This window comes from Petromyzon marinus, chromosome 36 (assembly GCF_048934315.1).
Source record: "Petromyzon marinus isolate PM22_M1 ecotype Great Lakes invasive population chromosome 36, UKy_Petmar_22M1.pri1.0, whole genome shotgun sequence".
Taxonomy (NCBI): Eukaryota; Metazoa; Chordata; class Hyperoartia; order Petromyzontiformes; family Petromyzontidae; genus Petromyzon; species Petromyzon marinus.
In genome coordinates, this window is record NC_133702.1 from 11,797,182 (window position 1) to 11,824,050 (window position 26,869).

Sequence of the window (26,869 nt, forward strand, 5' to 3'; positions counted from 1 at the left end):
GCCTCCCCTACGTCGACTGGGCCTCAAATGTAAATTTCGCCACGATGGAGACAAAGGCGGCCGGGCGTGGTGTTGGCCACCCACTCCCTCGTGTGCCATGCCGGCCTTCATAGGTGCTACTCGCTAACAGCACTTGCCCCTACAGTCTGTTAGGGCTACACGGGGGATCTTTGTCTGCAAGAGTGACGCGACACAGTTACTCAGCTGCACAGTCTCGATTTATTCACCAAGCCGGACAGCGCGCGTCATACGTGCAGGCAGCACGCGGCAGTGGACACCCCAGGGTCTGTCCCCACGTGACAGTGGACACCCCAGGGTCTGTCCCCACGTGACAGTGGACACCCCAGGGTCTGTCCCCACGTGGCAGTGGACACCCCAGGGTCTATCCCCACGTGGCAGTGGACACGCCAGGGTCTTTTTCTAGATTTGAAGCTTTCGTGACTGCAAGGATCCATACTCTTTGGTTCTATTCGGTAAAGTCACGTAGGTAAAAATAAAATAACAAAAAATCACGACGTTTCGGCCACAACACAAGTGGCCTTCATCAGGTGAAGGGACTGGACTGTCCAGAGGACAGCGTCCTTTACCGAATAGAACCAAAGAGTACACCAGGGTCTGTCTCCACGTGGCAGTGGACACCCCAGGGTCTGTCCCCACGCGACAGTGGACACACCAGGGTCTGTCCCCACGTGACAGTGGACACCACAGGGTGTCCCCACGTGACAGTGGACACCACAGGGTGTCCCCACGTGACAGTGGACACCCCAGGGTGTCCCCACGTGACAGTGGAAACCACAGGGTATGTCCCCACGTGACAGTGGACACCACAGGGTCTGCCCCCACGTGACAGTGGACACCCCAGGGTCTGTCCCCACGTGACAGTGGACACCCCAGGGTCTGTCCCCACGTGACAGTGGACACCCCAGGGTCTGTCCCCACGTGACAGTGGACACCCCAGGGTCTGCCCCCACGTGACAGTGGACACCACAGGGTGTCCCCACGTGACAGTGGACACCCCAGGGTGTCCCCACGTGACAGTGGACACCCCAGGGTCTGTCCCCACGTGACAGTGGACCCCCCAGGTTCTGTCCCCACGTGACAGTGGACACCACAGGGTCTGTCCCCACGTGACAGTGGACACCACAGGGTGTCCCCACGTGACAGTGGACACCACAGGGTGTCCCCACGTGACAGTGGACACCACAGGGTGTCCCCACGTGACAGTGGACACCCCAGGGTGTCCCCACGTGACAGTGGACACCACAGGGTATGTCCCCACGTGACAGTGGACACCACAGGGTCTGCCCCCACGTGACAGTGGACACCCCAGGGTCTGTCCCCACGTGACAGTGGACACCCCAGGGTCTGTCCCCACGTGACAGTGGACACCCCAGGGTCTGCCCCCACGTGACAGTGGACACCCCAGGTTGTGCCCACGTGACAGTGGACACCCCAGGGTCTGCCCCCACGTGACAGTGGACACCCCAGGGTCTGCCCCCACGTGACAGTGGACACCCCAGGGTCTGCCCCCACGTGACAGTGGACACCCCAGGGTCTGTCCCCACGTGGCAGTGGACACCCCAGGGTCTGTCCCCACGTGACAGTGGACACCCCAGGGTGTCCCCACGTGACAGTGGACACCCCAGGTTGTGCCCACGTGACAGTGGACACCCCAGGGTCTGCCCCCACGTGACAGTGGACAGCCCAGGGTCTGTCCCCACGTGACAGTGGACACCACAGGGTGTCCCCACGTGACAGTGGACACCACAGGGTGCCCCCACGTGACAGTGGACACCCCAGGGTCTGCCCCCACGTGGCAGTGGACACCCCAGGGTCTGTCCCCACGTGACAGTGGACACCCCAGGGTGTCCCCACGTGACAGTGGACACCACAGGGTGTCCCCACGTGGCAGTGGACACCCCAGGGTCTGTCCCCACGTGACAGTGGACACCCCAGGTTGTGTCCCCACGTGACAGTGGACACCCAGGTTGTGTCCCCACGTGACAGTGGACACCCCAGGGTGTGCCCCCACCACCACCCCGCACTCCGGTGCTCCTCACCAGTGCGCGTCGCGGTTCCGAGTTTTTCCGTTGGCACGCCACGTCCACGACTGGCCGCCTCGCCTCGGTTTGCTGTTGTCCTCAATGCATGCTCTGCAGTCCCATAAAGCCTGGTCATAGGATTATAAACAAATGCAGAGGGTACAATCCGATCGGAATATTGTAGATCGGTGTAGCGATTATTATCCTGACCCCATGCCAGCCCCTGCGGGTGTTCTGGCGAATACGGAGAGAGAAGTGAAGCCCCTGGGGGTCACCACCCACCGCACGATGCACGTTTCCATGGTCACCACCCGGCTCCCGTTTGAAGACGAACAGTCCCGCCACGTGCTGCACTTGCGCGTTCAGCGACTCTGGAGTTGAATCGGCACCACTGCCCCGCGCGTAGCCTTGAAAGACTGCTGGCGCCAGTGCTGTCAGCGAGCGCCTGCGCGGGTTCCGAGGAGCCGGTGCGGCCAGCACAACGCCCCGGCCACGTTTTTCTCCCCGGTGCTGATGTTTATCCACCGCACCGGCCACCGATTTAAGGTAGACGGGGCGCGGCCAGGAATCCGATTCGCGAACCAATCCCTCGTCCCTCTCGTCTCGGCAGACCTGGCGCCTCCGCACTTCGCTTGCGCCGATCGGCTCCCCCTGTCCACGAGCGCGGCCGTGAGAGCGGCGTTTAATCTGCGATTTGCACGTGGCAGCAATTCGGCACGAAACGCAAATACGGCAAAACGTCGCATATCCGACCATCGCACGCGCGGACTCGGGCAATCGAGCCGCCCACACCCGGCACGCGTGCGTGCGCGACGAGGCCGGCACTTCCCGCAGACGTTCGTGCGTGAGCGCGGTGCGTGTGTGAGCACGGTGCGTGTGTGAGCGCGGTGCGTGTGTGAGCACGGTGCGTGTGTGAGCACGGTGCGTGTGTGAGCGCGGTGCGTGTGTGAGCGCGGTGCGTGTGTGAGCGCGGTGCGTGTGTGAGCGCGAGGTTCGACGCGCGGAGCCGCTACGCCCGGCGCTTGCTGCCAAAAATATATATTTCCCTACGCGACTAAAAAGAGTGACCCGCGGTTAATGACAAGAAAGCGCGCGATCTACGAGTGTATAAAAACGACAACAAGAAGGCCACAGTATATAAACGCGACGCATGCAAAAAACAGCCGACGAGAGAAATGCGCTCGTTCAATTTCAGGCATCGTGTCAAAAATAAATACTTTTTTTGTCCACAACAACAAATGGTTTAGCATTGTAAATATATATGTCTATATAAATATAAAACTACGTCGCTAAAGCCACGTTCTAGTCTTGCATAAGGAAAACGTCCGCAGTGAAGGCAAAAGGCACCCGGCCGCAAAGTCAGGATTGAGCGACAAGGAGCTCGGGAATGCGAACGTGGGATCACAGTTTGGGAATGTGACAGTAGGGATTGGGAATGTGACAGTAGGGATTGGGAACGTGGGAGCTGGGTTTGGGAATGTGAGAGCAGGGATTGGGAATGTGGGAGCTGGGTTTGGGAATCTGGGAGCTGGGTTAGGGAATGTGAGAGCTGGGTTAGGGAATGTGGGAGAGCTGGGTTTGGGAATGTGACAGTAGGGATTGGGAATGTGGGAGCTGGGTTTGGGAATGTGACAGTAGGGATTGGGAATGTGGGAGCTGGGTTTGGGAATGTGACAGTAGGGATTGGGAATGTGGGAGCTGGGTTTGGGAATGTGACAGTAGGGATTGGGAATGTGGGAGCTGGGTTTGGGAATGTGAGAGCAGGGATTGGGAATGTGGGAGCTGGGTTTGGGAATGTGAGAGCAGGGATTTGGAATGTGGGAGCTGGGTTTGGGAATCTGGGAGCTGGGTTAGGGAATGTGAGAGCTGGGTTTGGGAATGTGAGAGCTGGGTTTGGGAATGTGGGAGCTGGGTTTGGGAATGTGGGAGCTGGGTTTGGGAATGTGGGAGCTGGGTTTGGGAATGTGGGAGCTGGGTTTGGGAATGTGGGAGCTGGGTTTGGGAATGTGGGAGCTGGGTTTGGGAATCTGGGAGCTGGGTTTGGGAATCTGGGAGCTGGGTTTGGGAATGTGGGAGCTGGGTTTGGGAATGTGAGAGCTGGGTTAGGGAATGTGGGAGCTGGGTTTGGGAATGTGGGACATCTATCAGGGAATGTTCGCTCAGGCCATCACGCAGCCCTTGCTGCTCGTTCCATCCGCACGTCGGCGGTTCTTGCCCCTGCGGCTAGGGGTCGGAGCGGCGAGCGGCGCAGGGGCGGCGGCCTGCGCCGCACTGCCCACCACCTCGTCGTGCGTGACGTAGCGCAAGCGCGGGACGCGCGTTCCGGGGATCGGCTCTCCGAGGAAGTAGCCCTCCTCCTCCTCGTCGGACGAGGAGGAGGAGGTGGTGGATGAGTCCGTGTCAGAGGAGGCGTGGTCGCAGCCCGTCTCTCCTGGCTCGCAGCCGAGGCGCCGGCGGTGGTCGTGACGGTGTCTGCGCTGGCGGCTGTAGCGATGGTGTCGGCCGTGACGGCGGCGGCGGAGGTCGTCGTTGTTGCCGCCGCCGGTGCCGCCGGAGTGACGGCAACCGCCGTCGCCGTCCGCCGCGCCGGCGCGATCGGCGGCGCCGCCGCCGTCCGCGGCGTCGTCGCCTCGTGCGGCTCCGTCCGACGGAGGCTCCGACCCCCCGGCGGGCTCGGCTCCGGAGCGATCCGTGCTCGGCGCGGGAGCCGGTGCCGGCGCGACTCCGCGCGGCAGGGAGCACGAGCGCCGTAGCGGTTCGGCATTGGCCGGGCCCTGCCGGGGCTGCCGGGGAAGAGGCTCGGCTCCACGTGGCTCCGCTCGCCCGTTCCACCGGCGCTGGCGGGAGTCGCAGCTGTGCGAGCGACGGGGGGCGGCGCCGCTCCCCCGCCGCTCCTCCCTCCCCGGCTCGTCGCCCGCCAACTTCGCCTCCCGACTGCGCCGCCGACCGCGGTCCCGCCCGTCCTCGGCCGTTTCCGCCGGCGCCTCCATTTCCTCGCTCCGAGCAGGCTCTGCCGGGCGGTCACCGCGACCGTCGTCGTCGTCGTCACGATCAGGCGAAGAGGTCCCGTCGGCCGTGGCGGGCACCGGCGAGCTCGTCACCGTGATCCGTCCGCCGACGCCGGCGGCGCCGCCGGGGGGCGCGGCCAACATCCCGGGCTGCGACGGGCCCGACGTGTCGCTGTCGGAGAGCTCCAGCGAGGGCCGGCTCCAGTCCGCGTGCGCCGCGCCGCCCGCGGGGGGCGGCCTTTTCGGCGGTACCGGCGGCGGCCCCGCGGCCCGGCGGCGCCTCTCCGGGGAGGGGGCGCGGGCGCCCGGAGGGGCGCCCCGACGGCGCGGGGCGCCGCCCGGCGGCCCCGGGGCGAGATCCGACACGGGCGGCGGCGCGGACCGGCCGGCCTGGGCGCCGGTGCCGCCCCTCGCCCTCCCGCCCCGCCGGGCCGAGCCCCGCAGGCCCTGGAGCGGGAGGGGCGGCACCACGGTGGCGGCCGAGGAGTCCGACTCGGTGTCGCCGGGCGCCGGCGCCGGCGGGGTTCCCGGGGCCGCGTTGGCCGCCCGGCTGCAGGCCTTGGAGCAGAAGATGGCGCCCTGGCGTGGCAGGAAGGGGGCGCCCAGCAGCGGCGCGTGGCAGCGCGCGCAGCTGAAGCACTCGGCCCGCGCGTGCCAGTGCTGCCCGTCGTGCGTCATCTGGCCCTCGTCGGCACCTGTGGACGGCGCACGCACAAAGGTAAAAGACAAAGATCCCCCGTATAGCCTTAACAGACTGTAGGGGCAAGTGCTGTTAGCGAGCACCTATGAAGGCCGGAACGGTACACGAGGGGGTGGGTGGCCAGCACCACGCCCGACCGCCTTTGTCTCCCTAGTGGCGATGTTTATCCACCGCACCAACAAGTGCTGTTAGCGAGCAGCACCTATGGCACACGAGGGGGGCGGTGGCCAGCACCACGCCCGACTGCCTTTGTCTCATTTAAGGCTAAGTCGACCTAGGGGATGCCCAGGACCGGTTCAGATAATCTTCGCTGGTGTCGGCCGTGAGCGGCAATCTAACTCGGGCCACCGGGTTCGTAGCGCAGCGTGCTAACCGCTACACCACGGCTCCCCAAACACACCCAAGGAACACCCACACCCGCACCGCGCATGCGCAACACGTGCACATTCGCCTTGGCCATCAGTTATCCACTGCTGGATGCACAGCTTCGCACTTCGATGAACGTTACTTATACCCCGTGCGAACGAGCAAACCCTCCAGCGACGGTGCCCCCCCCACCCTCGCTCCCCCCCCACCCTCGCTCCCCCCCCACCCACCCTCGCTCCCCCCCACCCTCGCTCCCCCCCCACCCTTGAGCGCGAGCGCACCAACATTTGTAAAGCGCTTGCCGGCGCCGCTTGCTCGGTGACCGTACGTCACCGCCGCCCCGGTGTTCGGCGCTCCCCGGTTTCGTTTCGCCACCGGCGCGCGTTGCCGTCTCATTTTCTCCGCACGCCGTTTGTCACCGGGAGGCGTGGGGGTGCGGTGGGGGGGGTCACCGCACAATCCCTGTCCGATTTGCACGTGGACCACGCGACCCCCCGGGGTCGTCAAGCGACGCAGAATCCATTCGGAACTCGGCGACCCCCCCCCTCCGTGCGAGTGAAAAGCCTCTGCGGAAGTGGGAATCACAGAGCTACCTCTGAAATCCACTGGGGCGCCATGGTGGCGAGATGTTAACTACCTCGCCGGGTTTACAAGAGGTCGTGGGATCGGTACCAACCCTGACGCCGTCACGCTCATCCCCGTCACTCTCACCCCCGTCACTCTCACCCCCGTCACTCTCCACCCCGTCACTCTCCACCCCGTCACTCTCCACCCCGTCACTCTCCACCCCGTCACTCTCCACCCCGTCACTCTCAACCCCGTCACTCTCAACCCCGTCACTCTCAACCCCGTCACTCTCATCCCCGTCACTCTCAACCCCGTCACTCTCAACCTCGTCACTCTCAACCCAGTCACTCTCAACCCCGTCACTCTCAACCCAGTCACTCTCAATCCCGTCACTCTCAACCCAGTCACTCTCCACCCCGTCACTCTCAACCTCGTCACTCTCATCCCCGTCTCTCTCATCCCCGTCTCTCTCAACCTCGTCACTCTCAACCTCGTCACTCTCAACCTCGTCACTCTCAATCCAGTCACTCTCAACCCAGTCACTCTCCACCCCGTCACTCTCAACCCCGTCACTCTCAACCCCGTCACTCTCAACCTCGTCACTCTCAATCGTTGTCACTCTCAACCCAGTCACTCTCAACCCCGTCACTCTCCACCCCGTCACTCTCAACCCAGTCACTCTCCACCCCGTCACTCTCCACCTCGTCACTCTCAACCCCGTCACTCTCAACCCAGTCACTCTCAACCCCGTCACTCTCCACCCCGTCACTCTCAACCCCGTCACTCTCAACCCAGTCACTCTCAACCCCGTCACTCTCAACCCCGCCACTCTCAACCCAGTCACTCTCCACCCCGTCACTCTCAACCCCGTCACTCTCAACCCCGTCACTCTCAACCCAGTCACTCTCAACCCCGTCACTCTCAACCCCGTCACTCTCAACCCCGTCACTCTCAACCCCGTCACTCTCCACCCCGTCACTAACAACCCCGTCACTCTCCACCCCGTCACTCTCAACCCCGTCACTCTCCACCCCGTCACTCTCAACCCCGTCACTCTCCACCCCGTCACTCTCCACCCCGTCACTCTCAACCCCGTCACTCTCAACCCCGTCACTCTCATCCCCGTCACTCTCATCCCCGTCACTCTCATCCCCGTCACTCTCCACCCCGTCACTCTCATCCCCGTCACAACCCCGTCACTCTCAACCCAGTCACTCTCCACCCCGTCACTCTCATCCCCGTCACTCTCAACCCCGTCACTCTCAACCTCGTCACTCTCAACCCCGTCACTCTCAACCCCGTCACTCTCAACCCCGCCACTCTCAACCCCGTCACGCTCAACCCCGTCACTCTCAACCCCGTCACTCTCAACCCCGTCACTCTCATCCCCGTCACAACCCCGTCACTCTCAACCCAGTCACTCTCCACCCCGTCACTCTCATCCCCGTCACTCTCAACCCCGTCACTCTCAACCTCGTCACTCTCAACCCCGTCACTCTCAACCCCGTCACTCTCAACCCCGCCACTCTCAACCCCGTCACGCTCAACCCCGTCACTCTCAACCCCGTCACTCTCAACCCCGTCACTCTCATCCCCGTCACAACCCAGTCACTCTCAACCCTGTCACTCTCAACCCCGTCACAACCCCGTCACTCTCAACCCAGTCACTCTCAACCCCGTCACTCTCAACCCCGTCACTCTCCACCCCGTCACTCGCAACCCCGTCACTCGCAACCCCGTCACGCTCATCCCCGGCACTCTCAACCCAGTCACTCTCAACCCCATCACTCTCAATTCTTGTCACTCTCAACCCCATCACTCTCATCCCTGTCACTCTCAACCCAGTCACTCTCAACCCCGTCACTCTCATCCCCGTCACTCTCAACCCCGTCACTCTCAACCTCGTCACTCTCAACCCCGCCACTCTCAACCCCGTCACGCTCAACCCCGTCACTCTCAACCCCGTCACTCTCAACCCCGTCACTCTCATCCCCGTCACAACCCAGTCACTCTCAACCCTGTCACTCTCAACCCCGTCACAACCCCGTCACTCTCAACCCAGTCACTCTCAACCCCGTCACTCTCAACCCCGTCACTCTCCACCCCGTCACTCGCAACCCCGTCACTCGCAACCCCGTCACGCTCATCCCCGGCACTCTCAACCCAGTCACTCTCAACCCCATCACTCTCAATTCTTGTCACTCTCAACCCCATCACTCTCATCCCTGTCACTCTCAACCCAGTCACTCTCAACCCCGTCACTCTCATCCCCGTCACTCTCAACCCCGTCACTCTCAACCTCGTCACTCTCAACCCCGCCACTCTCAACCCCGTCACGCTCAACCCCGTCACTCTCAACCCCGTCACTCTCAACCCCGTCACTCTCATCCCCGTCACAACCCAGTCACTCTCAACCCTGTCACTCTCAACCCCGTCACAACCCCGTCACTCTCAACCCAGTCACTCTCAACCCCGTCACTCTCAACCCCGTCACTCTCCACCCCGTCACTCGCAACCCCGTCACTCGCAACCCCGTCACGCTCATCCCCGGCACTCTCAACCCAGTCACTCTCAACCCCATCACTCTCAATTCTTGTCACTCTCAACCCCATCACTCTCATCCCTGTCACTCTCAACCCAGTCACTCTCAACCCAGTCACTCTCAACCCCATCACTCTCAATTCTTGTCACTCTCAACCCCATCACTCTCATCCCCGTCACTAACAACCTCGTCACTCTCCACCCAGTCACTCTCAACCCCGTCACGCTCATCCCCGGCACTCTCATCCCCGGCACGAGCCATCGGCGCGGTGATTACACGGGGGATTAGACGGTGTTTACTCTGCGTCGCGTTCGTTAAACAAGAGCCGGGTTTCTAATCGCACGCGATATTACAACTTAATCTCCAGAAATTATATTCGCCGATTAATTTATAAAGTCAACAATAACGAACCACGGCCCCAGCGGGCCCCCCCCCCCTCCTCACACGGAGATGCAGATGGCGCGTGATGTCAGAGACCTTTGGGAGACGTTTCACGAATGTCAAACTCCACGCAACTGTAATTCAAACATCGCTTTGGAAATGCACGAGAATACGTCAAGTTAAAGGGTAATTTATACACCCAAGGGGGCCTTTGTCACGTGATGTAACGTACAGCCCTTGATCAATGCACTGCTTGGAACTGGACAATGCATGTTGGTGGGAGAGGTGTGTCCAGAACCGGTTTGGATATCACGAAACCATCCACGTTAGCCGGTAGGGTTCACAGCCCAATGTGCTAACCACTGCACCACCACTCATAACCCAATGTGCTAACCACTGCACCACCACTCATAAACCAATGTGCTAACCACTGCACCACCACTCATAACCCAATGTGCTAACCACTGCGCCACCACTCATAACCCAATGTGCTAACCACTGCACCACCACTCATAACCCAATGTGCTAACCACTGCACCACCACTCACAGCCCAATGTGCTAACCACTGCACCACCACTCATAGCCCAATGTGCTAACCACTGCACCACCACTCATAACCCAAGGTGCTAACCACTGCACCACCACTCACAACCCAATGTGCTAACCACTGCACCACCACTCCAGCCGGAATTTTTTTGGTCGCCAGGTTTGCAGCGCAGCGCGCCAACCGCTACGCTACCGCTCTCCCCCACCACCGCCAACACCACCATCCCTCCTCAACCACTACCACCGACGCCACCACCACCACCACCACCCCTTCAGCCAGCGGGCATCTCCGCTATCCCATTCGGCGTGGCGGTCGTTTGGCCGCGTGCGCGGGCACGTGCTCTCGTGGGCACTTGTGGGCGGGCACTTGTGGGCGGGCACTTGTGGGCGGGCACTTGTGGACGGGCACTTGTGGGCGGGCACTTGTGGGCGGGCACTTGTGGGCGGGCACTTGTGGGCGGGCGCGTTCGTGGGCACGGGCGGGCGCTTACCGATCTGGGAGCCGCACGCGTCGCAGTAGACCGAGTAGAGCGCCTGGTGGCACGCGACACAGTGGGGGCGGCCGTCCCGCATCAGGTAGCGAGCGCCGGCGAGCGCCGCCTCGCACTCGAAGCAGCAGAAGTGGTCGCGGTGCCAGCAGCGGCCCTCGGCCTGCACGCACTCCTCCTGGAAGATCAGCTGCTCGGACACAGACGCGCGGGGTCGCCCCGCCGGGACAACGGGAGCGGCACTCGGCGTCCGCGCGTTAACGCACGTGGCTCTCCCGCGTAGCCTCGACGGGCCCTCGGGGCGAGCGCCGGCGGCACGGCGCGCGAGCGGGGGGTGGCGCTGGCCACACCGGTCTTGGCAGGCGGTCGCTCGCGACGCTCGCCCCAACAGCCCGTCAGAGCGGTGGTCGTCAACCTTGTCTGGCTGCTACTCTAACCCCCTTGTTACAAATGCATGAATCACGAACATCAATTTTTTTTTTCACCAGTGTCCATTTTGGGAGGCTAAGTAACTGCAAGCGAATACAACAACAACAACATTCAACGGACGGTTGAAAGGCCTTTTCACATACGGTAGTTCTATGTTTACCACGTGGGTGGAAATCGTGTCGTGGATTATTCCGCGTCGGACACGGTGAGACAGGCGACGGTTCACCAACGGCTCCCCCACCCGCGACATCGTTTCACGCGTTTACGATGTCGCCCCACGTACACGCACCGCACCCCCCACCCCCCCCCCCCCTGGGGGACATTGCCACGTAACCCCTGACCCCCCCGGGCCATGGGGTCCACGTACCCCCTCTCGGTGGGGTGCGGGGGTGGGGGTGGAGGAGGGGGTGGAGGAGGGGGTGGAGGAGGGGCAGCGTGGTATTCACGCACCTCGTCACAGGCAGCACAGCGTGGTTTGCTGCGCTCGGCGTGGTGCCGGCCGCAGTAGACGGCGCCGTCGGCGTAGAAGTAGACGAGGTCGACGAGGAGCTCGCGGCAGGCGGCGCAGGCGAAGCAGCCGGGGTGCCAGCTGGCCGCGGGGCCGGCGCGGGCCGCACACACGGCCAGCGAGCCGGGCCCCACCGTGCCGCCGCACTGCACGGACGCACGGGAAGAGGGCGGGACGGTCATGAACGTGCACACGCACACGGGGTGGGGGGGGGGGGTGGGGGGTGGGGGGGTGGGGGGGTGGGGGGGTGGTGGCACGCACGGGCAGTCAAACACGGGGGACGGGCACACGCAGAGCCACGTCGCAGCTCACCCCTCGACCCCTAAAGACAAACCCGTGACCTCGAAACAACCTCGAGCCCTCAACCCCACGATCGCCAAAGCACGCGAGCGGCAATCACGCTCCCTCTCAACCAGGGCTTCACCCCGGCGGGTGCCGGCCGGGTCGGCGGACCGGCACACCGCACCCGGCGTCATTCTCGCCGTGGCCGGGGTCCAAGCCGGGGTCCAAGCCGGGGTCCAGGCCGGGGTCCAAGCCGGGGTCCAAGCCGGGGTCCAAGCCGGGGTCCAAGCCGGGGTCCAAGCCGGGGTCCAGGCCGGGGTCCAAGCCGGGGTCGGCCGCACGGCCGCCGCTCACGCGCCCGGCCGACGTCGGCGTGACCCCGCGGACCCCAGGCCCTCTGAGCCCCCCCCCCCCCCCCCAACCCCCGATCCCGGTTATCCGGCGGAAGGCCTCACCTGGCGGCACACGGAGCCGGCTCCGGTGGGGGGGACCACTCGCACCGCGCCGCGCCCCAGCGCCTCCCTCTGCCGCGCCGCGGTGAAGGAGCGCAGCGCTCGCTCGCCAGCGGCGTCCAGCGACGAGCAGTAGCGCGGCTGCGGACGCGACGACGACGATGACAATGACGACAACGACAACAACAAGGACGACAACAACAAGGACGACAACAACAAGGACGACGACAACAACGACGATGACAACAAGGACGATGACAACAACGACAACAACAAGGACGACAACAACAACGACGATGACGACAACGACAATGACGACAACAACAACGACGATGACAATGACAACAACAACAACGACAACAACAAGGACGACAACAACAACGACGATGACGACAACGACAATGACGACAACAACAACGACGATGACAACAACAACGACGATGACGACAACGACAATGACGACAACGACAATGACGACAACAACAACGACGACAATGACAACAAAGACAGCACGTATTTGGCCGCTGTAAATTTCCACGTGATGAAAAGGAGCTACATAGCTCAGTAGTTTCAGTAAGTAGTTCAACAGAGGCGGTCACTTCGTGAGCAGATGAGCGGGTGGGCGGGTGAGCGGATGGGCGGGTGAGCGGGTGGGCGGGTGAGCGGGTGGACGGGTGAGCGGGTGGACGGGTGAACGGGTGAGCGGGTGAGCGGGTGGACGGGTGGCCGGGTGAGCGGGTGAGCGGGTGAGCGGGTGGCCGGGTGAGCGGGTGGCCGGGTGAGCGGGTGGGCGGGTGAGCGGGTGGACGGGTGAACGGGTGGGCGGGTGAGCGGGAGAGCGGGTGAGCGGGTGGACGGGTGAACGGGTGAGCGGGTGGGCGGGCGGTCACCTCGTGGTCGTGTGGCGGGAGCTGGCGCAGCAGCTGACGCACGCGGTGCCGCTCACCGGCGCTGCTCACCAGCGGCACGCGGTCCTCGGGGAGTGCGCGGAAATAGCGCTGCACCTACGGCATGCCGGGAGACGCAGAGAGATGCGGGAAGACGTGTGAAGACACAGGGGAGACGCGGGGAGATGCAGGGAGACGTGGGGAGACACGGGGAAACACAGGCGGGGACACGAGGGGGGGACACGGGGGGGGGGGACACGGGGGGGGGGTGGGACACGGTGAGACACGGGGAGACACAGGAGAGACACGAAGAGATACAGGGGGAGATGCAGGGAGACACGGGAGGGACACGGGGACACAGGGCCGAGACACGGGAGATCAAACCAGGTTCTCAAGTGCATTGCCTATCCGGTTTTCTCCAGAGTAGCTGCCCTCAACTGGCAACAACAACTCAACTCCTTCCCACATCTCTCCCCCGACGTGCGGGTTGTGTTCTTCGCGTAGAGAACGCTTTGCTTTGTATGAGGAGGAGGGGCAGGCGGGGGGCAGGCGGGGGGCAGACACGGGCAAGCGGGGGAGGGGTGGTGGGCGAGTCGCGAGGAGTCCGTTACTTCTATCAATGGAACATAACGAACGCACGCGCACAACGGCGCTATTAGCCGGGGCGGCCCGCCAGATTCGAACCCCTCGAGCGGCGACACCGCCGCCGGGGCCGCCCTCCACGGTGGCGGCGCCGCTCGCTCGCTCGTCAAGGCCACCGGTGAGCGCTGATTCACCGGCGCTCGTTTAACCAGGCGGGGGGCGGGGGGGTGTGGCGGCGGGGGGCGAGTAGGGGGGGGGGCCCCATTGAGATTCATGATCTCCTTTTCAGGAGCAACCGTGCGTCACCATGCCTACGCAGAGCCCGCCGATTTAATTTCATTCAAACTTTGCAAAACGGAGCAATAATTGCGTTGGGACGGCAAGTGATTGCGCAGCATGAGTGTGTGTGGTATGTGTGTGTGTACGTGGTGTGTGTGTGTGTGTACGTGGTGTGTGTGTGTGCACGTGCTGTGTGTGTACGTGCTGTGTGTGTGTATTTACGTGGTGTGTGTGTGTGTACGTGGTGTGTGTGTGTCTACGTGGTGTGTGTGTATTTACGTGGTGTGTGTGTATTTACGTGGTGTGTGTGTGTGTGTACGTGCTGTGTGTGTGCGCAGGTGGGGATCGGTAGTATAGCGGTTAGCGCCCATCGCTATGAACCTAGCGACCCGAGTTCGATTCCCACTCACTGCCAATACCAGTGATTATCTGAACCAGTCTTGGGCCTCCCCTCGGTCGACTCAGCCTCAAAAACTGGTGCGGTGTGTAAACATCGTCACTGGGGAGACAAAGGTGTGTAGTAAATATCGTCACTGGGGAGACAAAGGCGGCCGGGCGCAGTGCTGGCCACCCACCCCCTCGTATACCATGCCGGACTTCATAGGTGCTACTCGCTAACAGCACTTGCCTTTTAAGGCTATATGGGGGATCTTTGCTTGCGGAGCCCCAATGCGGTTTCAGGAAAGGGCGGTCCTGCACAGATGCTACAGCAGAGGTGTAGGTAATTCCAACAAGACCTACATTTCTGCTTTATTGACCAGGTCAAGGCCTATGATACCATCAGTAGGCCTGGGCTGTTCTTCGTGCTTTCGGAGTCCCTGATCCTCTGCTCACGATCATTAAGGACCTTCATGATAGTGAGCGGACCCGGGTAAAACTACGTGGCCGGGTGTCAGAGCCATTCCCTGTTCACTTTGGGGTGCGACAGGGATGTCCCCTGGCTCCCACATTATTTAACATCTATTTTGACCACGTAGCTCGTGAAGCCTTGAATAGCTGTACCGGAGGAATTTCCATCTGGTACAGATACAATGGGAGGCTGACCGCTGCCCGAGTACGGTCAAGGGATGGCTCCTTATTGCTCAACCATGTTATGTATGCCGATGATCTGGTAATTGCTGCTCACTCAGAGGAGGAGTTGGAGGCGCTGCTGCTGAACCTGGAGCTTGCCACCAAGAGGTGGGGCCTTACCATCAGCCCCACCAAAACTAAGCACCTGCCTGGGTATTTTGTACCATCGGACACTCCACCCCCACAACTCCCAATTGGTGATAGGGCAGTTGTGGAGAGAGTGGAGAGTTTCCCATACCTTGACAGTGTGCTCATGACCGGCTCTGGTTTAACAGCAGAGGTCTCACTCCGAATTAGTCGAGCGGCATTATCTTTTCATCGGTTGCGTAACACTGTGTGGAAGCTACCTGGTCTATCACTCCGCACAAAGCTTCAGGTCTACTCGGCCACAGTCATTCCCTCTCTTCACTACGCGTGCGAAACGTGGACCCCCCTAATGGAACACCTTCGCCGGCTAGAAACATTTAGGCTGGCCTGCCTACGATCTATCTTGGATTTAACCAGGCTGGATTGTGTGAGGAGCTCACAAATCCTTGAAAGATCTGGGCAAGGTCCCATCGGTGAGCTCCTCCGGCAGGTACGGCTGCGTTGGCTGGGTCATGTAGCCCGCATGCCCAGCCACCGCATGCCTAAACAGCTTTTGTTCTGCCGGATCGAGGGGGCTAAAAGGGCGCGGCACAGACTAGAGAAGATATGGAGTTATGTGGTAAAGGAGAATGTGGAGCTGAGTGGACTTGCCGATGACTGGTACCAGCGGTGTCAAGATCGGCCTCTGTGGAGGAGGCTCGTGAAGGACGCTACTGAGCAGTTGGAGGCAGTCGCCCTCCAACAACAACGGAGGGCGGAGGAGCAACCTTCACAACAACGAGTGGAGCGCCGGGTGGCTAAAGCACAGCAAGTTGGCACAGTAGGGGGCACAGGTGGTGCATCAGCCAGTCATCTCAGTCGACCCGTGGCATCTGGGTCTGCCTCGTGACCTCCTGCCAGCGGGCGTTCGACACTTCACGTGGCCTCAAGGTGCACATGGCCTGGCACAAGCGTCGTGGTCACGTCACCGCCACTTAGTGGCGAATGGCGGTTGTTGTTGTTGTACACGTGTGTGCATGCGTGTTTGTGTGCGGGCGTGTCTAGTGAACGTGCGTGTGTGCGTGCGTGTCTACGTGCATGTCTGTGTGCGTGTCTGTGCGCGAGTCTGTCTGCGTGCGTGTCTGTGCGCGAGTCTGTCTGCGTGCGTGTCTGTGTGCGGGTGTGTGTGTGTGCGCGTGTCTGTCTGTGTGCGTGCGTGTCTGCGTGCGTGCGTCTGTGTGTGTGCGTGTCTGTGTGCGTGCGTGTCCGTGTACGTGCGTGTCCGTGCGTGTCTGTGTGCACGTGCGTGCGTGTCCGTGTGTGTGCGTCTGTGTGCGTGGGTCTGTGTGCGTGCATGTCTGTGCGCATGCGTGTGTGCATGTCTGTGCACATGCGTGCGTGTCTGTGTGCGTGTCCGTGTGCGTGCGTGTCTGTGCGCGTGCGTGTGTGCATGTCTGTGCGCATGCGTGTGTGTCTGTGTGCGTGTGCGTGCGTGTCTGTACGTGTGTGTGTCTGTGTGCGTGTGCGTGCGTGTCTGTACGCGTGCGTGTCTGTACGTGTGCGTGTCTGTGTGCGTGCGTGTCTGTACGCGTGCGTGCGTGTCCGCGTGCGTGTCTGTACGCGTGCGTGCGTGTCTGTACGTGTGCGTGTCTGTACGTGTGCGTGTCTGTACGTGTGCGTGTCCGTACGTGTGCGTGTCTGTACGTGTGCGTGTCTGTACGTGTGCGTGTCCGCCCCACCTGCTCGGGGGTGAGGCCGGGCGGCGCCCACACCAGCTCCTCGAGCGCACACCCCGAGTCATCGTCAGAGCCGCCCCCCCCTCTCTCCGTCTCCCCGGCAACTGTCACCATGGCGACGGCGTGCTCCTCGCGCGCACACCGGCAGTGAACGCACACCTTCCTGTGAACGCACACGCCCGCACAGAGACACAGATCCGTCACATACCCTCGATAGACTTGCCGGGGCAAGTGCTGCTAGCGAGTGGAACCTATGAAGGCCGCCACGGCACACGAGGTGGTGGGTGGTCACCACCGCGCCCGGCCACTTTTGTCTCCCTAGTGGCGATGTTCACAAACCGCAACAGGTACTCATTTGAGGCCGAGTTGACCTCGGGGAGGCCCAGGACCGGTTCAGATATCGGTCACTGAATTTGAGTCGCCGGGTTTTTGGAATGCAGTGCGCTAACTACTGCGCCACCGCTCCGCGCACACACACACACCCGTGTCTGTGAACACACACACACACACCCGTGTCTGTGAACACACACACACCCGTGTCTGTGAACACACACACACACACCCGTGTCTGTGAACACACACACACACACACGTGTCTGTGAACACACACACACACATATGCGCGTGCACCTCTTTGGTAACGGAGCGGAAACACTTCTGTAGATAACAATGAGCCACCCGCGGCGATTCGATCGCCAAACAGGCACCACTCTTCCTTGGTGGGCGTCTCACTCGAATCGCCCCCCCCCTTCTCCTCATCATCCGTCTCCGCGTGGCTCCACAGCACCGCCCACGCCGGAGCCACCGATGCTCCCGCCCGTTCGGTCACCGGTTCATACCGGTCACCGGTTCGTACCAGTTTGTATCGGTGACATGTTCGTACCGGTCACCGGTTCGTACCGGTTTGTATCGGTGACATGTTCGTACCGGTCACCGGTTCGTACCGGTTTGTATCGGTGACATGTTCGTACCGGTCACCGGTTCGTACCGGTTTATATCGGTGACATGTTCGTACCGGTCACCAGTTCGTACCGGTTTATATCGGTTACATGTTTGTATCGGTTACATGTTCGTACCGGTCACCGGTTCGTACCGGTTTGTATCGGTGACATGTTCGTATCGGTGACATGTTCGTATCGGTTACATGTTCGTACCGGTTCGTGCCGGTTACCGACTCTTCGTGGCGAGCGTAGTGGCGCCCCCCTCTGGTTGCGTCAGGGGTCAGGTGACCACATCGCACGGGGCATACGAAGCGAGACGGTGGATTCTGGCGCGGCGCGTGGGAATCAGGATTGAGCACGATGGAGGGGGACCGGTGCACCCAGGCACGCTCGTACATACACACGCACACACACGCACACACATACACACGCACACACGCACACACGCACACACATACACACGCACACACACGCACACACGCACACACATACACACGCACACACATACACACGCACACACGCACACACGTGGACGCACCCTCGTGCTCGAGCCATCGCCGGTAATTCCACGTTCCGTGGGACGACCGCCGTTCACTTCCGCGCAAAGTGCGACTCACTTTCTCGACCCCGCAGGGATGATGGGCCGAGTCAACCCCGCCAAGCACAAGCAGAACTCGCAACCTTTCTTATCGCGAGAGGCTGGCTCTATTTTACACACACGTTGTACGCACGCGCGCCTATGCACAGTAATACGTAGCAGTGGATAGATCATGGCTGATGACAATGATGATGCAAGCTGTCTCCGTGGCTCGCACCAACATCAGACCTGTGAAGTGCGTCTTGCTATGATGGCGCCGAGGTCTGACCATGTCGCTACAGGAGTCAGCTTGCATCCGTGCAAAGCCCAAACTCCAGACTCACGGGATTCCCTCGTTGTTAACCAACTCGCTGTGCGGGAATCACATCTGGAACGCTACACGATGAGAGAGAGAGTGACGAGAGCTAAAGCGACACGAGATAAAGTAGATGAGAGAGATAGAGAGAACTTCTCTGAACTTTAGAAGCATTTGCAGACGTTGCGCGTGTACAATATTCGTAGAGCCAACATCACCATCCGTGGCATTAGCTCTTCACGAGCGTTCTCCGGAGCGTATCCTTCATCGTGTATAACGAGGCAATGCTTTAACTTTCAGTTGAACACGCAACAGCAGGCTTTCGTTTCCAATATTACCCGTAACAGTTTTTTTTGGTTAGATCTCGTAAATATTAATGTGTCGTTAAACCCGCCATCACCCGACAGTCAATTAGTAAGGTTAGTCACGTAACCAAAACGTGCCAATTCGCTACTAGTACAGCACACCGGTTGAGTGTTGAAGACAACGGGACTCCTCTACTTACGAACGAGTTAGGTTCCATATGTATGTTCGTAAGTCGTTACTCCTGTCGATTCCAAACACGTTGTACAGTGTACACACTCAACATGGGGAATGCCTTTAAAAGTTGTATAATCTCCTGTAGATGTCACTGGTTATTAACGTTCTGTAGATGTAGATACCACTGGTTCTTCATGTTCTGCAGATGTAGATGCCACTGGTTATTCACGTTTTGCGGATGCAGATGCCACTGGTTCTTCACGTTCTGTAGATGTAGATGCCACTGGTTCTTCACGTTCTGCGGATGTAGATGCCTCTGGTTCACATGTTCTGTAGATGTAGATGCCACTGGGTCTTCACGTTCTGCAGATGTAGATGCCACTGGTTCTTCATGTTCTGTAGATGTAGATGCCACTGGTTCTTCACGTTCTGCAGATGTAGATGGCACTGGTTCTTCATGTTCTGTAGATGTAGATGCCACTGGTTCTTCATGTTCTGTAGCTGGAGATGCCACTGGTTCTTCATGTTCTGTAGATGTAGATGCTACTGGTACTTCATGTTCTGTAGATGTCACCGCCGGCATCTATTGCGCGGTGGTTGAACTTACAACTCTCGGTCCAAACAGGCAACTGGACATACGGACAAGTTTGTTCGTATCTCTGGAAGTTTGTAAGTGGAGTGTTGGTAAGTAGAGGGGCCCCTGTAAATCCACTACATTGACAATTCGAGTACCGTGATGTTTGGCCGGTAGTTACAACAACAACAAGCAACATCATCGGGTGACAGCCAGAAGCGTGAAGAAGTCCTCCTGTTTTGGTCTCAAACAAAGGACATTGTGATTATCAGGTGGATGGCTTCATTATTCTGACAAATCGCCCGAAGATGCTGGATGTAATTTCCAGCGAAACGTCGCACTACTCAAATTGTAAATGTTGTGGATTCACTCTTCAACACATCGATGGGCTAAAGTAGTGAACTATTTTGTCTTTTGTCAACGTGACACTTTTTTAACTGATTGACCGTGTCGGGTGGTGGAGGGTTGCGACACATTTATAAATAACGCATCCAACCCAAAAACGCATCCAACCCAAAAACCTACGTGTTAAACTGTGATGATCAGAGCAGTAAAACTGGCTGAGTTGATGGTTCAGATATTCGTCGCTGGTGTTGGCCGTGAGCAGGAATAGCGCGGTGAGCTAACCTCTGCGCCTTCCTCAAAGATCCCCCGTTTAGCCTTAACAGATCGTTGGGGCAAGTGTTGTTAAGCGAGTGCCTATTAAGGCCGGTACGGCACACGAAGGGGGTGGGTGGCCAGCACCACGGACGGCCGCTTTGTCTCCCCAGTGCAGATGTTTACACACCGCACAGGCTGCTCGTTTGAGGCCGAGTCCACCTAGGAGAGGCCCAGGACCGGTAAAGATAATCGTCACTGGTGAGCGGGATTGGAACATAGGTCGCCGGGTTCATAGCGCAGAGCACTAACTACTACACTATCGCTCGGCACTCACATGCACGCACGCACGTAGGCACATAGGCACATACGCACACACGCGTACACACGAACACGCGGACGCTCGCGCGCGGAACATGAAGAGCGCGAGTGGGGTCAGAGGTCGTGGTTTGGTGCTGCCCGCCGGGCGAGGCCGGTCACAGAATCAACAGAGAGGTCGGAAGTCACGCGCTCAGGGAGCCTCCCAAGACACCGGGATTCAGCGCCACAATAACCACCACCACCACAACACACACCGCCACCACCACCACCACCACAAACACACACCACCACCACAACACACACTGCCACCACCACAACACACACCACAACACACACCACCACAACACACACCACCACAACACACACCGCCACCACACACACACCACCACCATCACCACACACACCACCACCACCACAACACACACCGCCACCACACACACACCACCACCATCACCACACACACCACCACCACCACCACAACACACACCGCCACCACCACCACAACACACACCGCCACCACCACCACAACACACACCACAACACACACCACCACCACAACACACACCGCCACCACCACCACAACACACACCACCACCACAACACACACCACCACCACCACCACACACACCGCCACCACCACCACAACACACACCGTCACCGCATGGGGTGGCACGGGGGAGCACGGGGGGCAGGGGGGGTGGGCACGGGGGGGGGGGCAGGGGAGTCACGGGGGGTGGGCACGGGGGGCACGGGGGAGGAGTGGGTACGGGGGGGGAGCAGGGGGGGGCACGGGGAGGGGCACGGGGGGGGGCACGGGGGGGGGGCAGTGCCGGAGGAGGCTCCCGCGGGGGAGGGATCCCAGACACGCGGGGGGCGGGGCCCAGGTGAGGGCGCCCGGTACCCCCCACACGATGCCGCCGCCGCCGCTGTTGCTGCTGTAGCGGCATCGTGTGGGGTTCGCTATCGTTCAGGCGCGGCCACGCCACCTCCACCGCTAACGCCGTGCTAGCTGCACGCACACCTCATTCCCACCACTACCACCCACCACAACCACCCACCACTACCACCCACCACAACCACCCACCACCACAGCCGCTAGCTCCCTGTGTATCTCCGTTCCTGCGTCGAGGCTGCTGCGTTGCACAGCATTCAACTCACGGCTCTGGGCCGCGGCGATGGTGGTGATGGTGGTGGTGATGATGGTGGTGATGTTGGTGATGATGGTGGTGATGTTGGTGATGATGGTGGTGGTGATGGTAGTGGTGGTGGTGATGATGGTGGTGATGTTGGTGATGATGGTGGTGGTGATGGTAGTGGTGGTGGTGATGGTGGTGGTGATGGTGGTGGTGATGATGGTGGTGATGGTGGTGATGATGATGGTGGTGGTGATGGTGGTGGTGATGGTAGTGGTGATGATGGTGGTGATGGTGGTGGTGATGATGATGGTGGTGGTGATGTTAGTGATGGTGGTGGTGATGGTGGTGATGATGATGGTGGTGATGATGATGATGGTGGTGGTGGTGATGGTAGTGATGGTGGTGGTGGTGATGATGATGATGGTGGTGATGGTGGTGTAGATGGTAGTGATGGTGGTGGTAATGGTGATGATGGTGGTGGTGGTGATGGTGGTGGTGATGGTAGTGATGGTGGTGATGGTGGTGTTGATGGTGGTAGTGTTGATGGTGGTGGTGATGGTGGTCGTGGTGGTGGTCGTGATGATGGTGGTGGTAGTGGTGATGATGGTGGTGGTGGTAGTGGTGATGATGGTGGTGATGATAGTGGTGGTGATGATGGTGGTGATAGTGGTGGTGATAGTGGTGGTGTTGATGATGGTGGTGTTGATGATGGTGGTGTTGATGGTGGTGGTGTTGATGGTGGTGGTGATGATGGTGGTGATGATGGTGGTGATGTTGATGATGTTGGTGGTGTTGATGGTGGTGATGGTGGTAGTGATGGTAATGGTAGTGGTGATGGTAGTAATAGCGATGGTGGCGGTAGTGGTGGTGAGTGATGGTGGTGAGATGCAGGGTTTGAGATGAGAAGACCCCCCCCCGCCTCAGTGCCAGCCCCGCCTCTCCCCGGTTACCTCGTCCACTTCTCCGCTGGCGGCGTTTCCCCAGAATCTCCAGGAACGTGGCGATGTTTATTCCCCAAGATTCACGCTCGCTCACTCACTCGCTCGTCTCGCTTCTTCTCCACTCGGCGCTCCTCCTCAGCCTCTCTCCTCTCCCCCGTCTCACCTTCCGCCAGGTGACACCTGCCTACCGCCAGACGCCGCCGCATTGGCCCAAAGCCGCACCAATGGCGTTGCGCGTTACTCACCCACCAGCCCGCCCCAACCCCACTCACCCCTCCACCCCAACCTCACCCCTCCACCCCAACCTCACCCTTCCACCCCAACCTCACCCCTCTACCCCAACCTCACCCCTCCACCCCAACCTCACCCCTCCACCCAACCTCACCCCTCCACCCCAACCTCACCCCCCCCCACCCCACTCACCCCTCCACCCCAACCCCACTCACCCCCCCGCCCCACTCACCCCTCCACCCCAACCCCACTCACCCCCCCGCCCCACTCACCCCTCCACCCCAACCCCATTCACCCGCCCGCCCGCCCCAACCCCACTCACCCCCCCCAACCCCACTCACCCCCCCACCCCACTCACCCCCTCACCCCACTCACCCCCCCACCCCACTCACCCCCCGCCCCACCCCCACTCACCCCCCCAACCCCACTCGCCCGCCCCAACCCCACCCCACCCGCCCGCCCCAACCCCACTCACCCCCCGCCCAAACCCCACTCACCCGCCCGCCCACCTGCCTGGGCACTACGCGCTCCAGGAGGCCTGTGTCCACACCAACACGTGCCTAGTTGGGAGTCGCTCTCTGCCGTGCCCGGAAAAAAACTATGATGTCTGTGTGTCCATCTCCAAGTCAGTGTGGCCGTACGTGCGTCCAATTGTACGTCCGTCCACCACTATACAGTGAGGGAAAAAAGTATTTGATCCCCTGCTGATTTTATACGTTTTCCCACTGACAAAGAAAATTATCAGTCTATAATTTTAATGGTAGGTTTATTTGAACAGTGATAGACAGAATAACAACAAAATCCAGAAAAACGCATGTCAAAAATGTTATAAATTGATTTGCATTTTAATGAGGGAAATAAGTATTTGACCCCCTCTCAATCAGAACGATTTCTGGCTCCCAGGTGTCTTTTATACAGGTAACGAGCTGAGATTAGGAGCACACTCTTAAAGGGAGTGCTCCTAATCTCAGCTTATTACCTGTATAAAAGACACCTGTCCACAGAAGCAATGAATCAGATTGCAAACTCTCCACCATGGCCAAGACCAAAGAGCTCTCCAAGGATGTCAGGGACAAGATTGTAGACCTACACAAGGCTGGAATCGGCTACAAGACCATTGCCAAGCAGCTTGGTGAGAAGGTGACAACAGTTGGTACGATTATTCGCAAATGGAAGAAACACAAAAGAACTGTCAATCTCCCTTGGCCTGGGGCTCCATGCAAGATCTCACCTCGTGGAGTTGCAATGATCATGAGAACGGTGATGAATCAGCCCAGAACTGCAAGGGAGGATCTTGTCAATGATCTCAAGGCAGCTGGGACCATAGTCACCAAGAAAACAATTGGTAACACACTACGCCGTGAAGGACTGAAATCCTGCAGCGCCCGCAAGGTCCCCCTGCTCAAGAAAGCACATATACATGCCCGTCTGAAGTTTGCCAATGAACATCTGAATGATTCAGAGGACAACTGGGTGAAAGTGTTGTGGTCAGATGAGACCAAAATGGAGCTCTTTGGCATCAACTCAACTCGCCGTGTTTGGAAGAGGAGGAATGCTGCCTATGACCCCAAGAACACCATCCCCACCGTCAAACATGGAGGTGGAAACATTATGCTTTGGGGGTGTTTTTCTGCTAAGGGGACAGGACAACTTCACCGCATCAAAGGGACGATGGACGGGGCCATGTACCGTCAAATCTTGGGTGAGAACCTCCTTCCCTCAGCCAGGGCATTGAAAATGGGTCGTGGATGGGTATTCCAGCATGACAATGACCCAAAACACATGGCCAAGGCAACAAAGGAGTAGCTCAAGAAGAAGCACATTAAGGTCCTGGAGTGGCCTAGCCAGTCTTCAGACCTTAATCTCATAGAAAATCTGTGGAGGGAGCTGAAGGTTCGAGTTGCCAAACGTCAGCCTCGAAACCTTAATGACTTGGAGAAGATCTGCGAAGAGGAGTGGGACAAAATCCCTCCTGAGATGTGTGCAATCCTGGTGGCCAACTACAAGAAACGTCTGACCTCTGTGATTGCCAACAAGGGTTTTGCCACCAAGTACAAAGTAATGTTTTGCAGAGGGGTCAAATACTCTCTCATTAAAATGCAAATCAATTTTATAACATTTTTGACATGCATTTTTCTGGATTTTCTTGTTGTTATTCTGTCTCTCACTGTTCAAATAAACCTACCATTAAAATTATAGACTGATCATTTCTTTGTCAGTGGGAAAACGTACAAAATCAGCAGGGGATCAAATACTTTTTTCCCTCACTGTATTTGTCTTTGTGTGTCCGTGTCTTTTCACCCCCACCGCCAGTGCCCTCACACGCCCCCCCCCCCCGCGTGCACGTCACGGTCACCGCGGATCGCCGTGGCTTGGCGTGTGACGAAGCGGCCCCCCGTATCCTCACCCCCAACTCACCCCTCCTCACTCAAGAACCGTGGCTCCCCAAATCTGTGGTCCCCACAGCCCTGGCGGGGTCGGAGGTCGCGATACGCTGGGAGTCGACACGTCCGGTAAGCAGGGGGCACGCGAGGCACCGATCTAGAACCCTCCGGAACACCCCCACCCCAGACCCCCACCCCCCCACCAGTGCCCCCCCCCCCACTTCTCCACTTGGGGCCGACAGGCCAGAATTGGCGCTCTGTTCAACAGCGCTCGATATATGGCCTCAGTTGCCATGGAAACAACTCGTTATCCCCCCCCCAAACGACCCCCGCTGAGCTCGTTAATGGAGAACGAACTCGGCCGTTTGTCAAACGGTGGTGGTTACGGGGAAAACTGTGGCCCCTGCAGCAACAACAACAACCAACACCACCACCGGACTCACGGAATCACTCACCCGCTCGCTCACCCAGCCCCTCGCTCACCCGGCCACTCACTCACCCAGGTACTCACCCAACCAACCACGCAGCCACTCACTCACTCACCCAGCCACCCACTCGCTCCCCAGCCACCCACTCGCTCACCCAGCCACCCACTCGCTCCCCAGCCACCCACTCACTCACCCAGCCACCCACTCGCTCCCCAGCCACCCACTCGCTCACCCAGCCACCCACTCGCTCACCCAGCCACCCACTTGCTCACCCAGCCACCCATTCACACCCCAGCCACCCACTCGCTCACCCAGCCACCCACTCGCTCACCAGCCACCCACTCGCTCACCCAGCCACCCCACTTGCTCACCCAGCCACCCATTCACACCCCAGCCACCCACTCGCTCCCCAGCCACCCACTCGCTCACCCAGCCACCCACTCGCTCACCCAGCCACCCACTCGCTCACCCAGCCACCCACTCGCTCACCCAGCCACCCACTCGCTCACCAGCCACCCCCTCGCTCACCCAGCCACCCACTCACTCCCCAGCCACCCACTCACTCCCCAGCCACCCACTCGCTCACCCAGCCACCCACTCACTCCCCAGCCACCCACTCACTCCCCAGCCAGCCACTCACTTACCCAGCCACTCGCTCACTCCCCAGCCACTCACCCACCCAGCTACTCACCCAACCAACCACTCAATCAGCCACCCACTCGCTCACCCAGCCACCCACTCGCTCACCCAGTCACCCACTCACTCCCCAGCCACCCACTCGCTCACCCAGCCACCCACTCACTCACCCAGCCACTCACTCACCCAGCTACTCACCCAACCAACCACTCATCCAGCCACTCGCTCACTCCCCAGCCACTCACCCACACAGCTACTCACCCAACCAACCAATCAATCAGCCACTCACTCACTCCCCAGCCACTCACTCACTCACTTAGCCACTTGCTGAACTCGCCATTCACTCCCCAGCCACTCACCCACCCAGTCACTCA

At 59.9% G+C, this 26,869-nt stretch overlaps 2 protein-coding genes across 3 annotated transcripts in view; both read right to left on the reverse strand.

The window, feature by feature from the left end:
• Positions 1-200: 200 nt before the first annotated feature.
• The window catches only part of LOC116949464 (uncharacterized), a 38,410-nt gene continuing 11,741 nt past the window's right edge, over positions 201-26,869 (reverse strand). The window contains exons 2-8 of one of the 2 annotated variants that reach the window (XM_076072129.1): positions 22,826-23,000; positions 16,937-17,096; positions 13,203-13,316; positions 12,316-12,453; positions 11,521-11,724; positions 10,645-10,831; positions 201-5,745 (exon numbers count right to left, since the gene is read on the reverse strand). In XM_076072129.1, coding sequence (XP_075928244.1) covers positions 4,202-5,745; positions 10,645-10,831; positions 11,521-11,724; positions 12,316-12,453; positions 13,203-13,316; positions 16,937-17,047 — 2,298 coding nt within the window. In that variant the 5' untranslated portion in view covers positions 17,048-17,096; positions 22,826-23,000 and the 3' untranslated portion in view covers positions 201-4,201. The remainder of the gene's footprint in view (positions 5,746-10,644; positions 10,832-11,520; positions 11,725-12,315; positions 12,454-13,202; positions 13,317-16,936; positions 17,097-22,825; positions 23,001-26,869) is intronic. The other variant, XM_076072128.1, reaches the window with a different exon arrangement.
• On the reverse strand, positions 21,562-23,022 carry LOC142930058 (uncharacterized). The gene is made up of 2 exons (XM_076071971.1): positions 22,915-23,022; positions 21,562-22,794 (listed from the first exon to the last, which is right to left on the reverse strand). The coding sequence occupies exons 1-2, from the start codon at positions 23,020-23,022 to the stop codon at positions 21,889-21,891; spliced, it is 1,014 nt and encodes a 337-aa protein (XP_075928086.1). The 3' UTR covers positions 21,562-21,888.

Excerpts from the sequence above, each read along its gene's own strand:
- LOC142930058 (XM_076071971.1), bottom strand. The coding sequence starts at position 23,022 with ATGCGGCGGCGTCTGGCGGTAGGCAGGTGTCACCTGGCGGAAGGTGAG. Across the intron at positions 22,795-22,914 it reads AGAAGAAGCGAGACGAGCGA|GCGGGGGGGGGTCTTCTCAT; the intron begins GTGAGTGAGCGA and ends GCTGGCACTGAG.